The sequence below is a fragment of the Centruroides sculpturatus genome, unplaced genomic scaffold (assembly GCF_000671375.1).
Source record: "Centruroides sculpturatus isolate CEXI.00-Female unplaced genomic scaffold, Cexi_2.0 scaffold19, whole genome shotgun sequence".
NCBI lineage: Eukaryota > Metazoa > Arthropoda > Arachnida > Scorpiones > Buthidae > Centruroides > Centruroides sculpturatus.
This window is the reverse complement of record NW_019386694.1, coordinates 401,091-420,322: the sequence shown is the minus strand read 5'-3', so window position 1 is coordinate 420,322 and position 19,232 is coordinate 401,091. Positions and strand designations below refer to the sequence as shown.

The following is a 19,232-nucleotide window of genomic DNA, read 5'->3' as shown; positions in this document are numbered from 1 at the left end:
CGGCATAAACTTCTTTTTTGAGTTTATGCCGTTGAAATAAATAAATAATAAAAAATTAAAACATTTGTCGGTTTTGTTTACACGTTTATTGGGCCGCATTGGAACTTGCCTTGGGCCGCATGCGACCCGCGGGCCGCGGGTTGGACACCCCTATATTATGGTATTTCATTTATATTTACAAAGGTTCGTCTCACCGAGTGACCAATCTAACATATTTAAAAAATTTTTTCATTGTGTACATTAAACGAATAAAGAACCTTTACACAAGGTAATTTTTGTATTTATATAAATCAAACATCATAATATAACAAACATTAAAACGAAAATCATATGAGTTTAGTTAGTTTAGCCAACCATTGTTACGTTTATCGCCATACTCGGACGGTACGAAATAGCACAGTCTCATTAGTCAAGTACACATCAATTGAAAATACATCTTAAAAACTTAAAGACATCGTATTTTTTCTACTGTTAACTATAAGAACTTGTACCATTCTCAGCCGAATATGAAATGGTAATCTGCCAACCAATGAAATTTTGCAAAAAACGGATCCTATACGTATATTTATTTTGCATTCCAGACTACAGGTATACCTGGACTTACGTCGTTTCGAGTTACGTCGTTCCCGATTATACGTCGTTTGTCAAAAAAGTATANCTTCCAATTCGATCATAACACGTAACGTGGTCGTGATAAAAAGAATTTTCTAAAAACGTTTGCTATAAAAATGAAAATATTTAAAAATACAACTTGAGCAAAATTCGCGAACGTCACCTCGTTCATGACGTCACTTCAACGTAAAAACGATCACCTATCCGAAATCGATACTACGTCTATGCTATACCTAATATTTCCGCAAAATCAGTAGCTTCTACTTTCCTTGATTAAAAAAAAAAACTAATATAACTATAATTTCATCTGAATTGGACAAAAATTACAAGATTTTTAAAAAATTAGACAATGAAATTATAGGGAGAAGTTGAACCTGAAAAATTAACCATTTCCTTGTGACAGCACTGGAAAGTGTTTGAGAATAAAATAATTATACGGACATAAGTTAATATATCACTAATAAAGCATGTATGTTATTAAAAATCCTTAAGTCTTTAATATAACTAATTGCATCAATTTAGAAAGCAAACAAATCGATTGAATTTTATGAACCTATTAAAATTACACGCCATTGTATTTATCGTCTTTATCGATTACGGTATTTAACTTTTAATGGTATAATAATTTATAAAATTTCCGATTTCCATTAAAGGTATTGTTAATTTTCATAATTATGCTTATATAAAAGAGAAACAGCTATACTTTATCCTTGAAGCTGCATAGCAACTTCAACTGACTGTACACTGCAGACAATTATTCTCTGCCGTAATTCTCCGTTTTAAATACAATGCAGACTGTTCTTACATCAAAGATAATTACAATTATCCAAGAAGACATGGTACAAACTTCTTCGAGCATTAGCTCTAATATTGTAAGTTTTAAACATGAAATATGTCTAAAATGTATTCTGTCATCATTTACGTCAACGTCAATGATATATGGATTGAATTTCTTCAATCCCTGTTCATGTATCATACGAAAAAACAGTTATTTGCACAAACTTCTATACAGATTTTATTTAGCTTTTATCGAATGTATCTACTGGATGCATTTCTTTCTCACTTTTTGTATGATAATTCCTTTTCTGTCAAATAAAACACCCTGTATATCCTGGTATTCGATTGTGGACAACGACATCTTTGTCAAAGTAACCATCTCTCTTCTTGCCTTAGTGTTTGCGGTAATATTCAGCATCCTTAAAAGAGTGAAATTAAATACAAAAATTAAAGTAAGGAATTCGAGTTACTTTTTCCAAAATCAGTTATTCTCTATCATAAATTACATTCGAATTACCACTGTGACTTTGACAATATTTATTACATTATGGCTTCAGTGTTTGAATGTATTTTTCTTTCATCACGATATAAAAAAGAAAGAATTATTCAAGCTGGAAGCATTTGTTTGTACCATTGAAAATGGAATGTGGATGATTGTGATGATTGGAGGTTTGGTACACGTTGCTTTCTTCCTTTTCTCTATTGGTGTTATTTTAATGAATGCATTCCAGAAAGTATCAAAAGATTTATACCTATTGAGAAAAGATAATCCAAACTTAGAATTTGAATTAGAAGACATAATGGCACAACACCATGAAATTTGGACTTATACAAACCAATTCAACGACCCATTCAATTATGTAGTCACGACTTTGTATGCTACTTTATTATCAGAAACGTGTCTACTTTATTTTATTGCTATCTTCTCGAAAGTGGAATTTGTATTGAAAGTCTTTATTTTTGCGATTTGTGCTTTAATAACTTTTGGCTGCATTTTAGTTGGATTCTTCATGTCTGTTTTAACGTCAAACGTAAGAAATTTTATTAAAATGAAAATAATTTCATTTATAAATTTGATCAGACGTTTTGCTTTGTTTTTGTTTTTCAGATGCAAACATCCTTTCAAGATATAAGAAGATTTGCTGATTGCGATCTGAGTTTAGAACAGAAATTAAAGGTAAAGTATTTTAAATTTGTTTTTTTAAACAAATAATTGTTAATTTTTTTGTAAAATTTAAATAAACTGATGACATTCAATTATTGTACAGATGTTGAATTTTATGAAGAGATTTGGTAAAGCATCTCTATGCTTATCCATCAATGATTACTTCAACGTTACCAAGAAATTTCCGATTAAAGTATATTTAACTATATTTTATAATATTAATCACAAAAATGTTGTATTGATATATTTAAATTTTGAAATTTTTTCAGATGGCAAGTTCTCTTCATTCTGTATTTTCTGGTCTTCTCAACCTCAGGACAGCATCAAGACCGAAAAATTGATATATTTCTTTTATAAATTTTAATTCTAAAATATTCATATTTAATGCAACAATATCTCGCTTTTAACCCTTAATACCTTAATGAACATATACCTACTAAATTATGTATATGTTAGAGTATAGTTTATTGCAAATTTTCATATTTAAGATAATAATTATCATTAAATAGTTTGTTAAATAATCTCATTTACTGGTGCGAAAACCCGTATTTATATTTATTCGTCTTATTGATTTACACTAATCATTAAACGTATATAAACATAAGCACTTTCAAATTCAACTCTATCATACATAGATCTAGTTTTGGATCTATTAGTCACTTGCATGTTACAAGTATTTGGCTACGGCTATCCAAGCTTTTATGCATTTTTATGATATAAAACAAGAAACAACAGTACAAATATTGAAATTACCACTGATGAATGTTTCTCTGGTTTAACGGATTAATCCCTTATCACCCGTTGAATGTACTTTTAAGTTGTCTGATGCAAAACATCTAACATGTATGCCTGGGCGTTATTTATAAGCATAATCTGCATAGCTATGTTATCATTCGTCATACAAATATCAATATATTTCAAAGCCTATCACTATATAATAAAATAAATTATATTAGCATTTTATTTTGTAACATGCAGTGTTGGACGCTCTAAGAATTTGTCCACCTGTGTTCATGCACTGCACACCTATAAGAACCGGCCCTGCTTATACACTATACATCTTGTTTAATTTAATCATTTTGTTCACATATTATGAACTTATTTTGATTCGATAATTACTGATGCCAAAGTTTCATAATAATTCTTTTGTCATTGTGTATAGTGATTAATAGAAATGAATAAATTAGTTTTTAAGTGAATAAGTCTTAATCATTTTTTTCTCGTGTTTCATTCGTGTCACGCAATTTCTAACAAAAACAAGGCTAATAATCAGAATAGAAATTGAATTAGAGGAGAAATATCACCTGTCTTGGTTCAATTTTACAGAAATGTTTACTGGAATAGAAAACTTCAGAAATAAAAAAAACATCCAACAATAAGCTGCTTAAGATTCCAGGCATCGTTTAAAACGCGGGTATGACGCTATCTATTAATTAATACATTTTATTTGAAAAAGCTTTTTTTATTTTTTATTATTGCAAAATGGCAAATGCTTATACAGTTGACTCCGCTAAAACGCGGGTTCACATAATGCGGATTCGAATATCGCGGCGAAAATATTGCAACTGTATTCGTATAAACACGCTAAAAGAGACTCGTAAAATGCGGTAAAACGTCATCGCCGACTCGTGTCGCGACAGGATTCGTCGAATCTGGACCAATAGTGGAAGAGCAGCCGAACTACCTACAAGCTAGAGAGAGTTTAAACAGGTAAGTTGAGTTAACTATCGTCTGTAAAGTATATAAATTACGTACTGTATGTCTAATACAGTACTGTAATTTTATACATTTCTTGTGAAGAAAAAATTCTTATTTAACGGCCATAAAATTATTTCTATTAATCTGTATACGTGCCGGGCTGTGATTGGCTCATGTATTTAAAGATTCCTACAACGTGAAATTCTTATAAAGTGGAACGTATCTACCGCGTTATAGGGGGTCGACTGTATTTGAAGAAAGAGGTAAATTTTATAAAAAAAATTATAGCTAATAACGAGTAAAATTTTTTTAAGTCCTCTCGTCATCGAGATTTGAACACAACGACCTCCCTTCATCTCTCCATCTTTTTGAACTTTAACTACCGAACTTTAACAGCATCACTCTTCGAATACATACACCTCCAAGCTAAATTTTCGGAATTTTCGACAAAAATCACAAAATTTATTGATTTTCAAAGAGGGTAAAGTAAATCGTTTCAACACACACACACAAACACACACATTCATATGCAAACATACAGAAAAAAAACTCCGAAAATTTTTGAATATGTAAACTTTTTATGATCCGAGTTCAAAAATATAAAAATTTTGGAAGTCGTTCCTTGAACGATATTCATACTCTTCATGTTATACATATAACAGAGCCGGGTAAGTAAAACCTAATGCTGATCCAAACATCTGTTTACATTTGTATTTGACCATAATAAATTATTTGATATTGAACTGTATTATAAATTTAATTAATTAATACTACAGTAGTCAATAATTTTGTTTTTATTGCAGAGAATAAAGTAGAATAAGTAAGATATTTAACTTTTTTAATTGTCATACATTGTATTATTTTAACAAATTTTATCGTACAGGGTATTGCAGAAACAAAAATGTCGTAATTTTTTGTATCTTAATTTCCATTTGCAAATCGGATATTTATTGACAGAACATATTGATCAAAACGTATAAAGTACTTTTAAAAAAGATAACATTAAATAATCTATATAAATTAACCTAGAACCGTCAGTATTGATGCTTGTTGCCTGATTACGAGTAATACTGAACATGTTTCCCCCTGGCAAACCCCTAAAACTCATCTCCCGTTCGGCAGATCGCCCAGTCGCGATGCCGTATTCCAATAAAACTGGAAACAATTCAGGAGAAGGATTAAAATACGTCATAAACAACAATATATAAATTAAATTGTAAAGGATTTCTGTTTGTCTTTTTGTCTTTCTGTTCTATATATGAATCAGCAGCTGCTGGTCAAGCGATTATCATTGTAGAATAATGTTATGCAGTATAATGTTCTGTTACAATTTAATCTAATATTAAATTGTAATTAGCAAAATATTGACAAAAAAATGAGAAACGTTGGTAAAGCAACCTATTGGTTGGAGTCGATCACGGGAAAATAATATATAGCCGGTCAACCTCTGATCAGTGTAGTTTTTGCGACATCATGATTGAACTAGACGCGTATAAAAAATTAAATTGCAATTATGTAGTATGTTGTGTTTTCTTTAGAAACTAACACGTCTAAAATTTATTTATTTAAACTTATTCATATAAGTTTTTAGGTTTTATGTTAGGCTTTCTTCAACCCTTAAAGTACTTTTAAAATAGTTAAAGTGATCAGACATCCTGACTAACGATTAAATTCGAATTTCACATATGTACTAAATTTTGAAGTTGTGCTTATTTAATTAAGAAAAAATACGAGTATTTCCCTTAGCAAACATTACATTTCCTTCGACAATAATTGGCTATGAGTGAAAGGAGGTTAGAGTTTTGAACCCTGTTTTTTCTCTATAACTATTCTAAGTCTCCTTTCCAAAATAATGTTATGCAGACAATATTATGGTTGACTTCCTTAGTCGTGTAAGTAATAACTTTATAATTAATTTTTTAAAACAATAATGCTTTTTTTTAAGTGTATACTTGGACATATTACATAACGTTCAATTAGGCCTACTAATAATAATAGCTCTTCTCTCAAATTTTTAGACTTCGTATGTTTTACTTTATTCATAATTCTATCTGATTATGTTACAGTATTAATATTTTATTTTAAAAAATTTATTTATAGGCAAGATTCCTACCCATAAATTTAATTTATTTTCACTTTAACTAATAATTTCAAACAGAATATTTATAATTATAAACAGAAAACACAAGTATTATTCTGTATATCACACGTCGTACTATTTAAACTTTGTCTATGGCAATATTTTATACCACACTCGCTGCATTCCATTTCATTTAACATATAATTGTGTTGAACAACGTTCACAGTACGATAAACAAATGATAAATGTGCTATTTTATTTTTCGAATCAGGCAAAGAGGAGGACGTTGCGTATGAAAAAATAACATTCATTTATAAATACAGTAATTAAAAAATATAACTTATTTTCAATCTAAAATAACAGATACTAGAACATGAATCCGGCGTTTCCCAGCAAAATATATTAACAAAGGTTAAGATTATTACATTATTTTGTACTTCTAATATTTCTATTATATTATATTATGGTATTTCATTTATATTTACAAAGGTTCGTCTCACCGAGTGACCAATCTAACATATTTAAAAAATTTTTTCATTGTGTACATTAAACGAATAAAGAACCTTTACACAAGGTAATTTTTGTATTTATATAAATCAAACATCATAATATAACAAACATTAAAACGAAAATCATATGAGTTTAGTTAGTTTAGCCAACCATTGTTACGTTTATCGCCATACTCGGACGGTACGAAATAGCACAGTCTCATTAGTCAAGTACACATCAATTGAAAATACATCTTAAAAACTTAAAGACATCGTATTTTTTCTACTGTTAACTATAAGAACTTGTACCATTCTCAGCCGAATATGAAATGGTAATCTGCCAACCAATGAAATTTTGCAAAAAACGGATCCTATACGTATATTTATTTTGCATTCCAAAATACAGGTATACCTGGACTTACGTCGTTTCGAGTTACGTCGTTCCCGATTATACGTCGTTTGTCAAAAAAGTATATGGAAAAATAAAAATCAAGTTTAAGTCATTTTATTCGACTTTACGTCTGTCCGCCACAAATATTGAAGTCGTAATATCACTAGAAAAATGTTTAAAGCACATAAAATCATATTATTAATAAAATATATACATTTACAAGTATGTACTGTATTTACAGTACCTGCATTCGTAAATTTAGATTACTTTTTTCTGTACTATATTAAATAATTAAAAACTAAAATTTATTTGTTTGTAAGCTTAAAATAGATCCTTATTAACCATACACTATTAAGAATGCATTAATAAATAAAATACAGAACCAGAATTGGCAATTTATGGTTTAGCTTAGTGACAAGTAGATTTGGAGACAAGTAAATTCGACTTACGTCGTTTTTCGACTTAAGTCGTTCTCCTGGAACCAATTACCGACGTAAGGCGAGGTATACCTGTATACACGTTCATGGGGACAGGCCTTCTTTTCATGCCTCCAGAGGTAAAAAACTCCGTTAAAAAACACAAACATCCAATTAAAATCTTACTTCGTCTTACTTCTCAGAGTCTGAAATGCAAAATAAATTTTCATCCCTCTTGGGCAGAGTTGTCTTCGATTTCGTAAATAAATGTATTTATTTTAAAGTTAAAATTTACAAAACAAACATATCAATTTTTAGGTTTTGAAGCTGTTCTGAGGTTCAGAAGTCCAGAAAATACAGAATGAAGCGATCTTGCCATCTGAAAATTTCAAATATCAAATATATCAATATAAGATTTTTATAATTAATATTATAAAATGCACTTAAATATACTTTAATCGGAAATATCTTGGTAACGTTGAAGTAATCATTGATGGATAAGCACAAAGACACTTTACCAAATCTCTTCATCAAATTCAGCATCTGTACAATACTTGATTGTTATAATTAAATCAAAATTTACAAAAATTTATATAAAAAGAACAAATTTATAATAATCTACCTTTAATTTCTGTTCTAATCTGAAATCGGAATTAGCAAATCTTCTTATATCTTGAAATGATGTTTGCATCTGAAAGAGAAAAACAAAGCGAAACATTTGATTAAATCCATAAATTAACTTATTTTCATTTTAAGAAAACTCTTACTTTTGACGTAAAAACAGCCATCAGGAATCCAAATAAGATACATACAATAGTTGTTACAGCACAAATCATTAAAATAAAGAGTTTCAATGCGAATTTCACTTTTGAGTAGATGGCAATAAAATAAAGTAGACACGTTTCTGTTAATAAAGCAGCGTAGAAAATCGTTAATACATAATTGAATGGTCCGTTGAGTTGATTGGTGTATGACCAAATTTCATGGTGCTGTGCCATTATTTCTTCCAATTCCAATTTTAAATTCGCATTATCTTTTGTCATTACGTAGAGTTCTTTTGATATGTTCTGGAAGGCCGTCGATAACGTAACAATAATCAAGACAATAAAGAAACAGAGGTATATTAACCCTCCACTCATTACAGTCATCCATATTCCAATTTCAACGCTGCAAATAAGTGCTTCCAGCTTGAATAATTCTCTTTTCTTCAAATCGTGATAAAAGAAAAATACATTCAACAATTGTAGCCATGATGTGGTAATTACTGTTATAATCATTGTGGCACTTTCTGTATAAGTAATGATAGAAAACAGCTGATTTTGGCAAAAGTAGTTGGAATTTCTTAGTTTAATTTTTGTATTTAATTTTACTCTTCTGACGATGCTGAATATTACGGCGAACACTAAGGCAAGAATACAAACGCTCATTTGACAAAGATGTCGTTGTCGACAATCGAGTACCAGGATATACAGGGCGTTTTACTTGACAGAAAAGGAATTATCATGGAAAAAGTGAGGAAAAAATGCATCCAGTATATACATTCGATAAAAACTAAATAAAATCTGTATAGAAGTTTGAGCAAATAATTGTGTTTTCGCATGACACAAGAACAGGGATTGAAAAAATTCCATCCGTATATCATTGATATTGAGGTAAATGATGACAGAATACATTTTAGACATATTTCATGTTTAAAACTTACAATAGTAGAGCTAATGCTCGATGAGGTTCGTATTATGTCGTCATGGATACTTGTAATCATCTTTGATGTAAGAACAGTCTGCGTTGTATTTAAAACGGAGAATTACGGCAGAGAATAATTGTCTGTTGTGTACAGTCAGTTGAATTTACTGTGCAGCTTCAAGGATAAAGTATAGCTGTTTCACTTTTATGTAAGCACAATTATGAAAACTAGCAATACCTTTAATGGAAATCAGAAATTTTATAAATTATTATACCATTAAAAGTTAAATGCAGTAATCGATAATGAAGCTAAATACAATGGCGTGTAATTTTAATAGGGTCATAAAGTCCAAAGGATTTGTGTGCTTTCTAAATTGATGCATCTAATTATATTAAGAAGTATTTCTAATATGTTTAACATATAAATTTCATTAATGATAAATGAACTGGTTCACGTACAGTACCAGGAATTTATTTTTCTCGAAACATTCTCTAGTATTATAACGTGGAAATAATAAATTTTTCAGATTTATTACTTTTAGTTTAATTTATATTACTAATATAAAAGACGTCGTCTAATTCTTTATAACTGCTGCAATATTTGTCGAATTCAGATGACATTTTTCTTGTATTTGTTCCATGTTTTGTCGTAAAGTATAAGCTACTTACTTCGAGAAAATATCGACTATATAATAAGCGTTGTATCGATTTCGAATCGATGATCGTCTCTACGTTGAACTAACGTTAGTTACCAGGTGACGTTCAGGTTTAAAGTGCAAATTTTCCTTCAGCTGCATTTTTAAATAATTTGGCAAATAGCTTATTTAAATTTCGTTCAGTAAATTTAGAATTTAAACTTTAAAAAAAACTAAAGTCGCCAAATGAGTAAAAATGTAGTCTAAAAGTGATTGAACTTTAGTAATTTTTTCAAATTTGTTTATTTATTGATCTTTATTTTGTGGTAATGTATTTACTTGTTAATGAAATTGTTCTATTCAAAGATTAATTCCACAATGAAATATTAAAAACACTGCAAAATCGGAGACGTCTTGTCACTCTACTTAAAGTTGCATTGTTTCATCTAGTCTAGATTCACAATGAGTTTCAACTGGGAGTAACGTCATTCATCTGAAAATGCATCTGAATATTTTTATATACATTTTTGGATATATGTGTATGAAAATGGCTATAAAAGTTTTAGATCTACGTGTCATATATAACCAGCCAAATAGTTAGAGTTTTAATATGAAGCATATTGTGACCCTGCTCCACCAAATGGCACTACAGAGTACAAAGAGATTAAGATACATTTTCTTTGTACTCAAAACTCCGTAGTCATATTTGGGGAGAAAAATCTATACTAAGAGTTTTGTGATATATTGTGACGCAGATAATATGCCATTGTTTTCTTTAAGAAATTTTGTATGATGAGGCAATACAGGTCCCTTCTGAACTATCAGTTTTAATAACCGAATATTAATAATTGGTGGCCAGTTAAAAGGATTCCCTGTATCTACATCACCTTCAGTGGTCAATTCAACAAAATATTATTTTCTAAATTATTTTTTCCACAGATCGATTCAGGCACTAACGTTTCTTGACACAATTTTAGACGAATTTCAGACTTGTCATTTGATATTTCACGTTCCATTTCTTCATTATTATCTGAAATGCAATCCTTAGTGCTGTTGATGCCGTCGGATCAGCATCGTCCAACTTTACGCATTTCAGCATAAATCCTTGTAATTTTCTGTTTTCCTTATTATGTTTATTTTTTTGCTCGCGATAAACTCACCAGACTGATGTTTTGTTTTCTTGTCTGACATACCTGAACGTATCTATAATAGTAATAATTCTTTGCTTACATAAATTATATATTTTTCGAATGTGTTAGAGGCAGTTTATAAACTACGTCTGTATTATTCAAGAAATTTGGCCCAGATTGTCCCAGATTGTCGAAGTTTTGTAATCTCCTTTTCTTCTTTGGACGTCCAACAAAACTCAACCCTTTTCAAAACTTTTATCACTTTATGAATAATAACAAGCATAAACTGTAAAATTTTATGAAATAAAACGGACGTCCATTGTATTCAATACCTCCCCTCACCTCCTGGCAGCGACCATTGTGAACCTAGTCGAACTCGTAATGGTTATAACTAAAATGCTTTGTTAGTGCCCAGGACATATTCAAAAATCGAAAACAAAATATCATATTTGAGTAAATAACCAGCAAAGAGAATAAGCATTCGTCTATGATAATTGTTCTATATTCACTGTTTTTTATTTTTACAAAGTTTATTATGAGTAGAGCCTATAAAACATTTACAAAACAGCAAATTGTAGCAAAAATTAAGTATTTATTCGTTTTCTCGTATAATTTTAAGCATATTGATGTGGATTCATTTTAAGTTCCAATGAAAAAAGTTATCTGTGCAGTTTTCGAAATTAGACTTACAAGCATGGTGTTAGTATATGCAAATGTTTATGTAAAAGTGAATTATATGATATAATAAATGTTTTGTGTCTTTTAAACGTTGCAGATTTATTTCATATAAACATTTTTACAATAAATTACAATTTACCATATAAGTTGAACCTATATAAACTAACGAGGAAATGAGTTAAGCGTTGCTCGGCCAAAAACTAACGATAACAAAGATTAAGATTATTAGATTATAATCGATCTTACTCGTTTTCAACGAGTGCAAGAAATAGGCTCCCCTTCTTCCAAGACAAATTAGAGAATTGTAAAATAGTGACCTTTTAGCAGAGTGGGAACAAAAGAGGCGCGACTTTGTCAATTGGACCTACCTGCGGTCGGGTAATACCACTAGTAAGGTGTTGACTTGTAAACAGATAAAAGACAAAGGAAGCATCGGCTTTGTTAATTGGACCCACCTGCAGTCAGACGTTAGTACATTTGCCATATGATAAACAAACGAACGTAAACATGTAGCGGACGTTTGTGTAAGCTCCACTCTCGTCGGATGACAACGGACCCGAGCGTAAGCTGTTCGGGCATAAAAAAGGGTTGTGATTGGTCGTAAGTCCCCGTTCCAAAAACCCTTAAATTGCGGGGCGAACGACAGAGGAGAGAGAAGGGCAAGAGATTGATACACGATAGTCTCAGGCACTTAGGAAGCCCGCTGAGCGTAGAGAGAGTGTTCTCCTCTGTTAATCAATTCAGGGACGGGTTAAAGCAGAGACCGGACCGACCGTGCAGTTGAGCCAACTCCACAAGCTGACTGAGGTCTCTCCAAAGGTTATTGGTTCCTAGACGCCAATCTGGCACATGAGTCACCACGCATGGTTATCGCGTACATATACTATGTTTTTTAACTTTTACTTTCTACAACTGTAAATAAACTGTAAATATATTCAATTTGAGTGTGGAGGTGTGCTTTCCAACGAACCTGATTCACCACATCGAGTCGTGATACACAAGAAACCAACTCAACGAGAGAAAGTTGAGGAAGAACATTCACAAAGATCTTCACTAGAATGTTTAAGATATCTGCTTACCACACCGGGATAACAATAATTAACACTCACTACAACCACTAACAGATGCGTAGTACCACTAAGTGATGAATAACCAATGTTTTCGTAACCCTTTCTGAGTTCTTCTTCAGGTTTACTTAATTCCAAAAATAAGAGGGAACTTCCAGAGTCATTCATAAATATGAATTCGAACATGAAATTGAACATTAAGACGAACTCTTCGTCTTAATGTTCAACAGTTCGAATAAATCGAACATATGCGCATGCGCTTCCTGTGTCAACTTGGATTACGATATTGCACTAAATATCGTTGAAAATACCTAGAAGGGTCTAAAAATATATTCGTTTTCTCTCAAAAATGCAATGCAAAAAATGGCATCTATTGAAATAAAATAGTAGACTACTGTTGAAGCCGAATTCTTCGGGGTAAAGCGTTACTTCTCTCCTCCCCGCGTAGGGAAATATCGAAAATTTTTTTTAGTGTACGTTTTCATGACGTATCGTAACTGTGTACCAAATTTCTACTTTCAACTCCTAACCGTTAGGGCTTTCCGTTTATTATTATTATTATTATTATTATCAACCCATCTGGATTATACACAGTCCAGTCATATTAATGTGACCACCCCTTACTGTTGATATCAATGTGAAATAACCAATCACAGGTGGAAGGTAGAAACACGAAAGGTGTTCAAGAAACGTGAGGTAAGCGAAACACTTTGCAATCGTTGGCGTAATAGTTGCACGACGCGATTTATCCGATGTCCAAAAGGGCATGATCATCGCATCTGAGCCGAAAGTGGAAGCATTTCCGAAACGGCTAATCTTGTAAACTGTTCGCGTACCGCCGTAGTAAAAGTATACCGTAAATGGCAAAATGGCACTATTCAAAACCAGAGACGTAGTAAATGTGGTGCACCATGGGCCATAGACGACAGAGGTAAATGACGATTGCGGAGATGTGTTCGGGCAAGTAGATACGCAACCGTTGATTAACTGACCGCCCAGATGAACCAAGAAGCTACTAAAAGTGTCTCTCCAACGAGAGTTCAGTGAACGTTGCTGCGTATGGGCCTCCGCAGCAGACGCCTGGTTAAAGCACCTATGCTGACTCCTGTTCATCGGCGACGAAGGCTGGAATTTGCACCCCAGTACGGCAACTGGACATCCACTAAGTGGCGACAGGTGGCTTTTTTCCGACGAATCACGTTTTATGCTCCATCAAACAGATGGACGTTGGCGTATACGGTATGAGACACCTGAAAGCAAAATATGAGTAATTTATTCCAAATTCCATATTAAATTATATTACACGGGGTACAAATTATAATTATTTTCGTCTTAGGGGTACGCGATCAAAAGAGTTTGGAGATCACTGTTCTAATAAATGGAATTATCAAAATGAAATTTACAGATATCAAGTCATACATCGCTAGTAAAACTTTTTACCTCAGTAAATACAACATTTCTGAAATCCGTACTATTCCAATGTTAATACTATATTGATAAAAAAAACCCTGTACAATCCATTATATTTCTGCCGGTTAAACTCTCATAAGCGGCTGTTCTCCCGTGCAGATTACATTCTGTCAATCTAAGAAACATAAAAGTAATAGAAATCTCATTAAACTGTAGATTATAAGTCATACATATAGATTTAATATGGGGAGACATATAGATTTAATATGGGGAGACTTGTGACCTGTGTTTTGCTTTATCTCTTCATTAGTGATACAGGAAGAATCACTTTTAAATTTTTCCCATGTATTCAACAGAGCCTTGCCATGAAACATTTGAATATTGGTTACATCATGACACAGACATTCACCGGACATGGGAATCTNTTATCATTAAATAGTTTGTTAAATAATCTCATTTACTGGTGCGAAAACCCGTATTTATATTTATTCGTCTTATTGATTTACACTAATCATTAAACGTATATAAACATAAGCACTTTCAAATTCAACTCTATCATACATAGATCTAGTTTTGGATCTATTAGTCACTTGCATGTTACAAGTATTTGGCTACGGCTATCCAAGCTTTTATGCATTTTTATGATATAAAACAAGAAACAACAGTACAAATATTGAAATTACCACTGATGAATGTTTCTCTGGTTTAACGGATTAATCCCTTATCACCCGTTGAATGTACTTTTAAGTTGTCTGATGCAAAACATCTAACATGTATGCCTGGGCGTTATTTATAAGCATAATCTGCATAGCTATGTTATCATTCGTCATACAAATATCAATATATTTCAAAGCCTATCACTATATAATAAAATAAATTATATTAGCATTTTATTTTGTAACATGCAGTGTTGGACGCTCTAAGAATTTGTCCACCTGTGTTCATGCACTGCACACCTATAAGAACCGGCCCTGCTTATACACTATAAATCCTGTTTAATTTAATCATTTTGTTCACATATTATGAACTTATTTTGATTCGATAATTACTGATGCCAAAGTTTCATAATAATTCTTTTGTCATTGTGTATAGTGATTAATAGAAATGAATAAATTAGTTTTTAAGTGAATAAGTCTTAATCATTTTTTTCTCGTGTTTCATTCGTGTCACGCAATTTCTAACAAAAACAAGGCTAATAATCAGAATAGAAATTGAATTAGAGGAGAAATATCACCTGTCTTGGTTCAATTTTACAGAAATGTTTACTGGAATAGAAAACTTCAGAAATAAAAAAAACATCCAACAATAAGCTGCTTAAGATTCCAGGCATCGTTTAAAACGCGGGTATGACGCTATCTATTAATTAATACATTTTATTTGAAAAAGCTTTTTTTATTTTTTATTATTGCAAAATGGCAAATGCTTATACAGTTGACTCCGCTAAAACGCGGGTTCACATAATGCGGATTCGAATATCGCGGCGAAAATATTGCAACTGTATTCGTATAAACACGCTAAAAGAGACTCGTAAAATGCGGTAAAACGTCATCGCCGACTCGTGTCGCGACAGGATTCGTCGAATCTGGACCAATAGTGGAAGAGCAGCCGAACTACCTACAAGCTAGAGAGAGTTTAAACAGGTAAGTTGAGTTAACTATCGTCTGTAAAGTATATAAATTACGTACTGTATGTCTAATACAGTACTGTAATTTTATACATTTCTTGTGAAGAAAAAATTCTTATTTAACGGCCATAAAATTATTTCTATTAATCTGTATACGTGCCGGGCTGTGATTGGCTCATGTATTTAAAGATTCCTACAACGTGAAATTCTTATAAAGTGGAACGTATCTACCGCGTTATAGGGGGTCGACTGTATTTGAAGAAAGAGGTAAATTTTATAAAAAAAATTATAGCTAATAACGAGTAAAATTTTTTTAAGTCCTCTCGTAATCGAGATTTGAACACAACGACCTCCCTTCATCTCTCCATCTTTTTGAACTTTAACTACCGAACTTTAACAGCATCACTCTTCGAATACATACACCTCCAAGCTAAATTTTCGGAATTTTCGACAAAAATCACAAAATTTATTGATTTTCAAAGAGGGTAAAGTAAATCGTTTCAACACACACACACAAACACACACATTCATATGCAAACATACAGAAAAAAAACTCCGAAAATTTTTGAATATGTAAACTTTTTATGATCCGAGTTCAAAAATATAAAAATTTTGGAAGTCGTTCCTTGAACGATATTCATACTCTTCATGTTATACATATAACAGAGCCGGGTAAGTAAAAACTGATGCTGATCCAAACATCTGTTTACATTTGTATTTGACCATAATAAATTATTTGATATTGAACTGTATTATAAATTTAATTAATTAATACTACAGTAGTCAATAATTTTGTTTTTATTGCAGAGAATAAAGTAGAATAAGTAAGATATTTAACTTTTTTAATTGTCATACATTGTATTATTTTAACAAATTTTATCGTACAGGGTATTGCAGAAACAAAAATGTCGTAATTTTTTGTATCTTAATTTCCATTTGCAAATCGGATATTTATTGACAGAACATATTGATCAAAACGTATAAAGTACTTTTAAAAAAGATAACATTAAATAATCTATATAAATTAACCTAGAACCGTCAGTATTGATGCTTGTTGCCTGATTACGAGTAATACTGAACATGTTTCCCCCTGGCAAACCCCTAAAACTCATCTCCCGTTCGGCAGATCGCCCAGTCGCGATGCCGTATTCCAATAAAACTGGAAACAATTCAGGAGAAGGATTAAAATACGTCATAAACAACAATATATAAATTAAATTGTAAAGGATTTCTGTTTGTCTTTTTGTCTTTCTGTTCTATATATGAATCAGCAGCTGCTGGTCAAGCGATTATCATTGTAGAATAATGTTATGCAGTATAATGTTCTGTTACAATTTAATATTAGATTAAATTGTAATTAGCAAAATATTGACAAAAAAATGAAAAACGTTCGTAAAGCGGCCTTTTGGTTGGAGTCGATCACGTGAAAATAATATATAGCCGGTAAACCTCTGATCAGTGTAGTTTCTGCGACATCATGATTGAACTAGACGCGTATAAAAAATTAAATTGCAATTATGTAGAATGTTGTGTTTTCTTTAGAAAATAACACGTCTAAAATTTATTTATTTAAACTTATTCATATAAGTTTTTAGCTTTTATGTTAGGCTTTGTTCAACCCTTAAAGTACTTCTAAAATAGTTAAAGTGATCAGACATCCTGACTAACGATTAGGTTCGAATTTCACATATGTACTAAATTTTGAAGTTGTGCTTATTTAATTAAGAAAAAATACGAGTATTTCCCTTAGCAAACATTACATTTCCTTCGACAATAATTGGCTATGAGTGAATATAGATTAGATTTTTGGAGAAAGGAGATTAGAGTTTTGAAAACTGTTTTTTCTCTATAACTATTCTAAGTCTCCGTTCCAAAATAATGTTATGCAGACAATATTATGGTTGACTTCCTTAGTCGTGTAAGTAATAACTTTATAATTAATTTTTTAAAACAATAATGCTTTTTTTTAAGTGTATACTTGGACATATTACATAACGTTCAATTAGGCCTACTAATAATAATAGCTCTTCTCTCAAATTTTTAGACTTCGTATGTTTTACTTTATTCATAATTCTATCTGATTATGTTACAGTATTAATATTTTATTTTAAAAAATTTATTTATAGGCAAGATTCCTACCCATAAATTTAATTTATTTTCACTTTAACTAATAATTTCAAACAGAATATTTATAATTATAAACAGAAAACACAAGTATTATTCTGTATATCACACGTCGTACTATTTAAACTTTGTCTATGGCAATATTTTATACCACACTCGCTGCATTCCATTTCATTTAACATATAATTGTGTTGAACAACGTTCACAGTACGATAAACAAATGATAAATGTGCTATTTTATTTTTCGAATCAGGCAAAGAGGAGGACGTTGCGTATGAAAAAATAACATTCATTTATAAATACAGTAATTAAAAAATATAACTTATTTTCAATCTAAAATAACAGATACTAGAACATGAATCCGGCGTTTCCCAGCAAAATATATTAACAAAGGTTAAGATTATTACATTATTTTGTACTTCTAATATTTCTATTATATTATATTATGGTATTTCATTTATATTTACAAAGGTTCGTCTCACCGAGTGACCAATCTAACATATTTAAAAAATTTTTTCATTGTGTACATTAAACGAATAAAGAACCTTTACACAAGGTAATTTTTGTATTTATATAAATCAAACATCATAATATAACAAACATTAAAACGAAAATCATATGAGTTTAGTTAGTTTAGCCAACCATTGTTACGTTTATCGCCATACTCGGACGGTACGAAATAGCACAGTCTCATTAGTCAAGTACACATCAATTGAAAATACATCTTAAAAACTTAAAGACATCGTATTTTTTCTACTGTTAACTATAAGAACTTGTACCATTCTCAGCCGAATATGAAATGGTAATCTGCCAACCAATGAAATTTTGCAAAAAACGGATCCTATACGTATATTTATTTTGCATTCCAGACTACAGGTATACCTGGACTTACGTCGTTTCGAGTTACGTCGTTCCCGATTATACGTCGTTTGTCAAAAAAGTATATGGAAAAATAAAAATCAAGTTTAAGTCATTTTATTCGACTTTACGTCTGTCCGCCACAAATATTGAAGTCGTAATATCACTAGAAAAATGTTTAAAGCACATAAAATCATATTAAAATATATACAAGTATGTACTGTATTTACAGTACACGCATTCGTAAATTTAGATTATTTTTTTTGTACTATATTAAAAACTAAAATTTATTTGTTTGTAAGCTTAAAATAGATTTTTATTAACCATATATTATTTAAAATGCTTTCCTAGTGATAAGTAGATTCGGAGACAGGTAAATTCGACTTACGTCGTTTT

At 31.0% G+C, this 19,232-nt stretch overlaps 1 protein-coding gene across 1 annotated transcript in view; it reads left to right on the top strand.

The window, feature by feature from the left end:
* LOC111615589 overlaps nt 1-19,232 on the top strand; it is a 49,044-nt gene that overhangs the window by 22,582 nt on the left and 7,230 nt on the right. The window contains exons 5-7 of the mRNA XM_023356995.1: nt 2,498-2,566; nt 2,658-2,747; nt 2,824-2,826. Of these exons, the coding sequence (XP_023212763.1) occupies nt 2,498-2,566; nt 2,658-2,747; nt 2,824-2,826 (162 nt within the window). The remainder of the gene's footprint in view (nt 1-2,497; nt 2,567-2,657; nt 2,748-2,823; nt 2,827-19,232) is intronic.